The sequence below is a fragment of the Dendropsophus ebraccatus genome, chromosome 5, assembly GCF_027789765.1.
Source record: "Dendropsophus ebraccatus isolate aDenEbr1 chromosome 5, aDenEbr1.pat, whole genome shotgun sequence".
NCBI lineage: Eukaryota > Metazoa > Chordata > Amphibia > Anura > Hylidae > Dendropsophus > Dendropsophus ebraccatus.
In genome coordinates, this window is record NC_091458.1 from 132543098 (window position 1) to 132553275 (window position 10178).

The following is a 10178-nucleotide window of genomic DNA, read 5'->3' on the forward strand; positions in this document are numbered from 1 at the left end:
GTAATGAAAAATTTGCAGAGCTCGCAAAACGAATTTCCGTCTGTTTTGATTATCTCTCAAAGTTATATAGATGTGCAATTTACTTTTGTTTAAACATCTCAAGTCTTTCAGTACTTATAAGCTGCTATATGCCCTGCAGGAAGTGGTGTTCTCGGTCCAGTCTGACACAGTGCTCTCTTTTGCCACCTCTGTGACAGGAACTGTCCAAAGCAGGGAAAGTTTTCTGTGGGGATTTGCTACTGCTCTGGACAGTTCCTATCACAGACAGAGGTAGAGATCAATGTGTCAGACAAAAGAAAACACCACTTTCTGCAGAACATACAGCAGCTGATAAGTACTGGATGACTTAAGATTTTTATATATATGTAGATTACAAACAAACTTTTTGAAAGGGATTTTTTTTTACTGGAGTACCCCTTTAATATCTTTAAAGTAATCAAATCTAAACAGCACATGGAGTTAATAGAAGCAAACAGCATGTAAGCTTTTATTATCAAAATCAAATTTTTACAAAAAGTTGAATAAAACAATAATTTAGGTCAATCCTGTCTCATTTTTAACAGTTAATTAGGTAGAGTGGTTATTACAAAGGGCTTATAAAAATGATAGATTTTTATTTATGGTGTCTTTTCAGTCATTAGTTTTACAGAAAGAAAAAAAAAAACGGAATGAGTAAAAAAAAAATAGGTTCATTAGAAGAAGAAAAATTGACATTGGTAATTTGATGAAATTGGTTCCCTGACAATGACCGCAGAAAATGAAACATTAGTTCTACTTCACTTCTCATCCCATATCGAATTCTTAACACAATTCCCATGTCATACAGCCTGCTATTTTAAGAACGCTTCTTGTTTGCGGTTTTAGTTTTACAAATATTGTCAAAGTTATTACAAAGAAAATGCCGCGTCTCATTTCAATGTTTTTAGCCTGCTAGCCAGGTATGGTGTGTTTACCCTTATATTTCCTTGAATTTGGTTAAATCGTACATGTCATTAAAAAAAAAAAAACTGTAAATGTAAAAAGTTTTCATTGGTTTGGGTAAAAACCGTGACCGATCAGGAAAACCAGCCGGTAGAAATACACGGGAAGCGTGTTCTGTCTTTGCTCTCTGTCACGTGACCTGGACGGCCTCACTATATAAGTCTATGCAGCCGTCCGGTCCCCCTGCTCGTTCTCTTGATCGGTTACGGTTAGAGATGAGCAAACCGGGTTTGAGTCTGAGTCGATCCGAACCCGAACGTTCGGCATTTGATTAGCGGGGGCTGCGGAACTTGGATAAAGCTCTAAGGTTGTCTGAAAAACATGGATACAGCCAATGACTATATCTATGTTTTCCACATATCCTTAGGGCTTTATCCAAGTTCAGCAGCCACCGCTAATCAAATGCCGAAAGTTCGGGTTTAGATGGACTCGAGCATGCTCCAGGTTCGCTCATCTCTAGTTACGGTCTAAACGCTCAGACCCCGACCGATTACATGTTTTCCTATTTCTCATGATACAAATTCAAAACAATCACAATCAAACAACATGCCAGGAAAATCCTCACCATGTATTGCATATACATCTCCCTAAAAAGTAATGGCAAGTATTTTTTTTTTTTTTTGAGAAGCTAGATATTTCATGACACATATGTTGGGTGGTGCAGTAAAGCAGAATGACATATTATTGCCAAACAGATTTTAACAGTGTAGCCATATAGTAAAGTAGTAAGCATGTGACTTAATAAATAATAATAATAATAATAATAATAATAATATATTTATTATTTATTTATTTAGGCTAGGTTCACACTGAATTTTTGCTTTCGGTTTGATTGAAGTGGAAAAAAAATTGTATGGTTGCGTGTTATGGTGCGTTTACACAGATAGATTTATCTGACAGATTTTTGAAGCCAAAGCCAGGAATAGATATGAAAAACTGAGAAATCTCAGTCTTTCCTTTATGACCTGTTCTATGTTTATAGTCTGTTCCTGGCTTTGGCTTTAAATATCTGTCAAATAAATCTCTCTGTGTAAACGCACCATTATAAATGGTGTTAAATACTTATGGTCCATTTACACAGAAAGATTATCTGACAGATTATCTGCCAAAGATTTGAAGCCAAAGCCAGGAATGGATTTGAAAAGTGAGAAATCTCAGGCTTTCCTGCAAAAAACAGCAAAAACACAGTGTGAACTCCAAAAAATAAATAAAAAAGTTACGTTGAATAATGAGGGATGGTGGTGTCAAGCTGAATCTTTACCAGGTTTAAAAAAAGCCAAGCTACAGCTCTGGATTCGTCTAAAGCTTATGGAGGTGTAGAGTATATAAGTGAGGGTAAGGCTGGGTTCACACTGCGTTTTCAGCATACGTTTAACGGATCCGTTTTTTTTTTAACGGACAAAAAATAGTGTCAGCAACGTTTTTGTGTCCGTAAAAAAAAACTGATCCCTTTGATCCCTTTTTTTGAAATTGAAGTCAATGGAAAAACGGATCAAAACGGATGCACACAAATGCATCCGTTTTTGCAATCCGTTTTTTATCAGTTTTTTTTTTAAAAAAAGGATTGCAAACACGGATTGCAAAAACGCAGTGTGAACCCAGCCTAAGTGTGGGGGGATTAAGTGTGGAAGTGTGGAGATATTACACCCTGAGTATCATCACTCGCTTTGTTCCTTGAGTTCCCCTTTGTTCCCGTTTGTGTCTCATTACCTTATTAGACAGAAGATGTTGATTATTTGTCAAAGATTAATGATCGCCTTCCCTATCATTTGTCTTAAACTTTCAATTATATTTAATCACTATTTTCAGCCCACTTTATTTATTGTCCTTCTTCAGTTCCGTACACTGAGGCCACTAGGTTCCATTGATCATGGTGCTATTGGCTTTTTAGATCTATTATTGGACTATGTGCCATCTGTAATCTTTCTGTTGTTTTACTGTACCAGTATGTTTACAGATTTTAATATTTTCTCATTATCACTGACCTTTTGAATTTCTCCACTACTTTACTTCTGCGTAAAAAAAAAAGTGTGAACATACCATTATAGTTATAGAATTTTGTATGTTTTTTTTAATATATATAAATATGCATTTTAGGTTTATGAAAATTTGTATAAATGTCTATAAATGTTATTATCATTGTGTTTTTCTGAAATGCTACTATTGCAGCCTCTATAGTTGTTAGGAGCTTTTTCATGTTCTCCGTTTTCTGTAAAAATTATTGATTTTTTTGTTTCAACCTTTGTCTAAATTTTTATGCTTACAGTGTTGCCAAGCCACACATGTGGAAATCCTGGACGGCTACAGAACGGCCTGCAACAGGGGACATCATTTAACGTAGGGGACAAGGTCCGCTACAGCTGCAATGCAGGGTATATACTTGAAGGACATGCCTTGCTAAGCTGCATATCAAGCTCCCAGAACAGCGCCTCTTGGGATTTCCCTCTTCCCACCTGTAGAAGTATGTGCTTGTATATTTGTCAGTCTGTTTTTATAAAACATTGTCCTGTCATTTTGCTTAAGCGATTTTTAAGTGAGCAATGTTTTATCTGGAATGACAGCATGTTACTGTATGTTTTCCTGTCCAGCATAGGTTTCACTCAGTCCCTCACTGCCATCGCATTCATCTTTAATGGTCTGCTCAATCTGATCTAGCTAGCTTGTCTACTGCCAAAACATATTTGCACAAAGTATATTTATAGATTTCAATTCTCTTTGCTATATGTATGTTGCTTTAGTACTTTTTTTTCTTCTCATGTCTCTTAAAGCTGTAACTTTTTATCTCCATCTAAAGGAAATCTGTTACCAGAACTGATTGCCTGCGGGTGAATGACACCCGGCGGTGGGGTCTTGTTTTAAATGGGGGTTTTCCAGCCAAAATAGGATGGTGGGGTGCCGGCACCTATGCTGATCAGCTGTTCGTTGCCTTCACTACAAAGTGAACAGAACCGGAAGCAGTTTGTTTCCTTTCATTGGGGCTGATTTACTAATGTGCTTCCATCATAAGGCTATGTTCACACAACGTGAACACCCGGCCGTTCCGTGACCGCGGCTGGGTCACGGAACGGGCGGTCTCAGCCCGTCATTCCGTCCGGTACTTAAGTACCGGCCGGGTGATCTTTCCGGCCGCGGAGCTCTGATGCGGGCGCATCAGCGCGCGCCCGCATCAGAGCTTCCCAAAGCCCACAGTGAAGCAAGACATGTCAGTTTTTTCCGGTGCTGCATGGGATCCCGGCCGGAGGGTATACAATGTGTATACGCTCCGGCCGGGATCCCATTGAAAATAAGACTATGTTCCACCCCTGCGGTGAGAACTACAGCCATAGTTTTACGTAGTGTGAACATAGCCTAAAAGTGGTGGTTTTTTTTGTTCCTTTTCCCTGCCAGTTTACTGTTCCACCTTATTTACTCACGTGATGGGACACAAAAATGCCAGAAACCCAATACACCCATCATTTTGTGTTTTAAATATAAAAAGTGGGGATGTCATTGGCGTGTACTTTAAAACCCACTGTAACCGACTAATTTGTTAGATAAACTGTAATTTTTTTGATGGATTTTTTATTCTTAAAGGGTTATTCTGGGAAAAGTTTACTTTCCCCTATCCACAGCACGTGACCCGCGGCTCTATTCATTCCTATGGAATGACGGAAAAGGGCAGAGTACAGCACTCTTCCGGCGTACTTGGCTCTTTCCGATGCTCCATAGGAATGAATAATGCCACAGGTCACATGCCTCTATTCATAACAGAGCTGGCGCAGTCCAAAACTGAGATCAACAGGGGTTCAGGGGTCCAACCCCATGATCTCCTACTTTTCCCCTATCCAGAATACCCCTTTAATATGAGCCACTTCGAATGAGGCGGGATGATCAGTTTTTAGTTTAAGTTTTGAAAAACAGGATAATGGGACACATTAGTTAATTAGATGGGAATTAATACAACACACACACAAACCATAACGTAATGGGAAACAATGACAGCATATCAGTAAATGAGTCCCATTGTGTAGTGGTGGCTGCCTGTAACTGCAGCTCAGCTCCTGTTCAAGAGAATAGGCGCTAAGCTACAGTTACAGATTGCCACTGCTACTCAATAACCTTTATTAAGTCTGGGTGCCCAACAGCTGATCGGAGGGTCGGTATCCTGTGAGTAGCTCATCTGTCTATTTAACCCTTTTTATGAGAATTTCCATTAGATTGTTTGCTTCCATGTGCAGTTCTAGTTTTGATTTCTACAAATTTTCCTCTAACATATAAAGAAATATTTTTTTAATTATTCATTTTCTAACTACCCTACTTCCTACTACCCAAGTGTGATCAGTCTTCTAAGGAGATATATATATATAATATATATAATATAATATATATTTATTTATTTGGAGAGTAACACAAGATGCTTACATTATAAGGCAACCACAATAATAAGTCTGTAATGTCAGGTTCTCTTGCGGTGAACGGTTGATTGCACAAAAGCAGTGATTGCATACAGTATGTTACAACAAATGCCTCCCACTGGGAGCTGCAGCCCCCTCCATTTTCACCTCATCTGCCCATTAGGATATGAATGAAACTGAGCTAGGTTGTTGTACAACCTGTATTCACACTACAATGCCTAGGGATTCAACATTACTATAATAGCACATTAAATTAATACCCCTGTTTAAAAGCATCAGATCACATGATTATACTGTGTTAGAGAGATGGCATCTATCTATCAATCACCTATCTGTCTGTCTGTCTATCTATCTATCTGTATATAAATTCCATTCCATGTATATACTTTGCCTTTTCATAACCAAAAGTAATTTTAAGACTATGTTCACACATTGTCAAGATGTTGCCTTTTTTAATTGGGCAGCAGTCATTTAATGTCAAATAATGGCCCTTATTTTATAACAACAGCCATTATTACAAGAATAACGTTTATTGCTATAAATTAACGGCTGTTATTTGCCTTTACATGATGGCTGTCCAATTAGAATGACCATCATTTTGCATGAACAGAGCATTAGGTTTTGTGCCCACTACGAGATCATAGCGGGGAAACAGGGACGTCTGTTAATATTGAAGGCGGCAAATAGTGTTTATGATCATTATTTGTGGCCGTCGTCAATATTAACAGATGGCCGCCTTTTCCCAAAGCCTTAGGCTATGTTCACACAATGTCTTTTTAGATAAAATAATGGCCTTAGGCTAGGTTCACACCATGTAAGAATGATGTCCGTCTTTCATAATAATGGCTGTCATTGTGCAAATAACGTCCATTATTTAAATATATATAATAAAAGACGGGTGTCATTTTTACATATTGGGAACATAGCCCAAGACTAGGTTCACCCATAGTTAAATAAAAGCAAAATACAGCCATTTTTTGCATAAACAGTAGTAGTAAGTAGAAGTAAATAATGAGCATGCTCAGTATTTGGATGGTTGTAATCAGTTACAGCTGTTATTCTATATAGTGCACTACTGGCCAATTTCCGATTGACTTCAACAGAGTGCATTATTAGGGCCAGTTCACATGGAGCAAAAGTGGCAAAATATCATGGCATGTCAATTCTTTGAGCAGAGAGCGACGGAAGTGGAGGCGCAAGAGCCCTCCCATGGAGACACTGTGTGAGCCTGAGGCAGGCAGCAATCCGCAGTGGTGAATTCTGCCGCGGAAATCCAACACTTTTGCTCCATGTGAGCTGACCCTTCTACTGTAAATATGCCCATATTTTTAGCCCAAAATGACAGCTGTATTTTGGTATTACTTGGTATTATTTATTGTTTGTTAATATAGCCTCAACATTTATGTATACATTTTTATTTTAGCGGATGATGCATGCGGAGGAACTTTAAGAGGCCAAAGTGGAATCATCACAAGTCCTCATTTCCCATCGGAATACAATAATAATGCTGACTGCACATGGACAATCCTTGCAGAGGTTGGAGATACAATTGCTTTGATCTTTACAGACTTTCAGTTAGAAGATGCCTACGACTATCTGGAAGTCACAGGAACAGAAGGCTCATCTCTCTGGTAAGTTAACACAAGCGATACTACCGATTGGTCATAGCATTGAAAAATATATTGAGAAACACCATTAGGGTGCCTTCACACCTACCGGATCCGCAGCGGGTCTCACTTCTGCGGATTCGTAGTGAGAACCGCTGCGGATCCGGTACCATACACCCCTATGATAGCACATACTCGCAGTGGGATTGACATCCCGCTGTGAATATGTGCTTTCCCGCTGTCGGCAGCCCCGCCGCCACATCCCTCCATCCCCGGCCACATCCTGCCGCCCGCATCCCCCATCCCCAGCCGTATCAGCCCATCCCCGGCCGCATCAGCCCATCCCCGACCTCAGATCAGCTGAGCGGGACCGGAGCCGGGAGCCTCACTGCAGCCGCCGAGCAGGTAGTGTATGCTCTCGGCGGCGGGCTGCAGGATGCGGCCGGGGATGGGGAATGCGGGCTGCTGGATGCGGCCGGAGATTGGCTGCTGCGGCCGGGGATGGGGGATGCGGCGTCAGGGCTGCGGACAGTGGGGAGTTAAAGCACATATTCACAGCGGGATGTCAATCCCACTGTGAGTATGTGCTATCATAGGGGTGAATGATACTGTATCCGCAGCTGATCTTGCTGCGAATCTGCAGAAGTGAGATCCGCTGCGGAGGCAGTAGGTGTCAAGGCACCCTTAAAGGGAATCTGTCAACTGTAATTCATGTTCCAAACTGCTGACACTGCTTGATAGCTGTTAAGACAAGGAGACACATGGCATCTTTCATATTACTGTCCGTGATTCTAGGATATAGATTTATGGTTTTATTCTCTGGTACAAAGAGTCAAAGAGACTTTTCCAAGCTTCTGAGAAGCTACAAGCTAGAATGTATCCTCTATCCCCCTCCCTGCTTGATTGACACCTGGAAGTCCCAAGCAGGCTCCGGTGTGGGAGTGGGGAGTAAGGGGGTGTCACAGGTAAGCCTATTTGACTCCTTGTACCATAGAATAAAAGCATTTTTCTATGTTCTGGATATATAAAATGCACCATGTGTCTCCTTGACCTAACAGCTATCTAATAGTGTCAGCAGTTTGGAACATGAATTTCATCTGAGACATTCCCTTTAAACCTTCCAAACTCAAAGACATCCTATATACTGATGAGCGAATACTGTTCGATCGAATAGATATTCGATCAAATAGTAAGGTATTTGATTTATCGAATATTATGGAATAGTTTGCAGAATATTCTATATATATTCGATAAGCGTTCAAATCCCCCAGCTTCCGGTTTTTACCTCCAAGTGGTCGAATAGATGTTTTTCAATAATCGAATACTTGTTCCCATAAACTTTAATGGGATCGAATATTCGAATATTCGGGAGATATTCGTACGAATATGGAATATTAGAATATTTCACTGTTCGCTCATCACTTATCCTATATGTTCTGATGTTATTATTAAAAATATACTATTCATGAAAACATGAGCAAAATATGACGATAATGGAGTTTTCATATACAGTTCTGTCCTTTTATCTCTATACTTCATCCCGAGATGTATGGTTACAGATTACTAACTGTTCACAACTATATAATTCGGTGACACTCTCTCTTGAGAAGTACAGTACTGTATACACTGTCTATGTGTGATGGTTATGTAAATGTTTTTTCCGATAAAATGTCCTGATGTTGTGTTAGATTGGTTACATGAGAACAGAGATAAGGTAAGTTTGGAAGACCTACTGAAGTGACCAACGGGCCTTGATTTAAAAGACAAGTACACTGTAAGCGGAGATAAGTGGCTTATGCAATATAAATATACAAATACAAAGCTTTATTTAGCGTAATCTATTATTAATGGTCACATAATCCTAAGAATGTAGTCATTTTTATTAGAATATTGCCTACTGCAACCGTCAAAAAGAAGGCAACAAGGTGCCCTAGTGCCTCCACTACTATGGGGAAATAGCAGGCTTCTTATATTCAGTAATTACTTTCATAACAACGGTCATCACTGAACAAATAACGTCTGTTATTCTTTAAATAATGGACGTTAATTCTACAATGTCGGCCTTTGTTATGAAAGACGGACGTCATTTTTACATAGCCTGAACCTAGCTAAGATGTACTTTCTGCAGCCTGTCAACCAGTGTAAAAGGGCCTTAAAGGGGTACTCCCCCCAAGAGCTAAAAAAACGAAATGCTCCCAAACCTAGCTGGTCTTACTCACCAAGTCCCCCTGAGTATTTTGAGCCGTCTCCCATCTTTCTAGCTGCTGCCGTTCCTGAGTTACAAGTTTTTCTAAAAGCCGATCTATATCCAAGATAGGAAACTACATTTCCCATCATGCAATGCTTCTGCCTGATGATGGTGAAGTAGCAGATCTGAGACAATGAAGGAGATGATGACAGTGTAGCAGAGCTGAGATAGCGGTGTCGGTGTAGCAAATCTGAGTTGGAAGAGACGTTGTAGCAGAGATGAGTTGGAAGTGACGGTGTAGCAGAGCTGAGTTGGGGATGACAGTGTAGCAGAGCTGAGTTGGGGATGCCAATGTAGCAGAGCTGAGTTGGGGGTGACATTGTAGCAGAGCTGAGTTGGGGATGACAATGTAGCAGAGCTGAGTTGGGGATGACGGTGTAGCAGAGCTTAGTTGGGGATGACGGCATAGCAGAGCTGAGTTGGGGGAGACGGCGTAGCAGAGCTGAGTTGGGGATGACTATGTAGCAAAGCTGAGTTGGGGGCGACGGCATAGCAGAGCTGAGTTGGGGGCGACGGCGTTGCAGAGCTGAGTTGGCGGTGACGGCGTAGCAGAGCTGAGTTGGCGGTGACGGCGTAGCAGAGCTGAGTTGGCGGTGACGGCGTAGCAGAGCTGAGTTGGCGGTGACGGCGTAGCAGAGCTGAGTTGGGGATGACGGCGTAGCAGAGCTGAGTTGGAAGCGACGGCATAGCAGAGCTGAGTTGGGGATGACTGTGTAGCAGAGCTGAGTTGGGGGCGACGGCATAGCAGAGCTGAGTTGGGGGAGACTGTGTTGCAGAGCTGAGTTGGCGGTGACGGCGTAGCAGAGCTGAGTTGGCGGTGACGGCGTAGCAGAGCTGAGTTGGCGGTGACGGCGTAGCAGAGCTGAGTTGGCGGTGACGGCGTAGCAGAGCTGAGTTGGCGGTGACGGCGTAGCAGTGCTGAGTTGGGGGGAAGGTGTAGCAGAGCTG

General features: G+C 41.3%; 1 protein-coding gene across 1 annotated transcript in view; it reads left to right on the forward strand.

The window, feature by feature from the left end:
- LOC138794197 (CUB and sushi domain-containing protein 2-like) overlaps nt 1-7010 on the forward strand; it is a 294292-nt gene extending 287282 nt beyond the window's left edge. Inside the window, exons 4-5 of the mRNA XM_069972974.1 lie at nt 3248-3442; nt 6799-7010. Coding sequence (XP_069829075.1) covers nt 3248-3442; nt 6799-7010 — 407 coding nt within the window. The remainder of the gene's footprint in view (nt 1-3247; nt 3443-6798) is intronic.
- The last annotated feature ends 3168 nt before the right edge of the window (nt 7011-10178 follow it).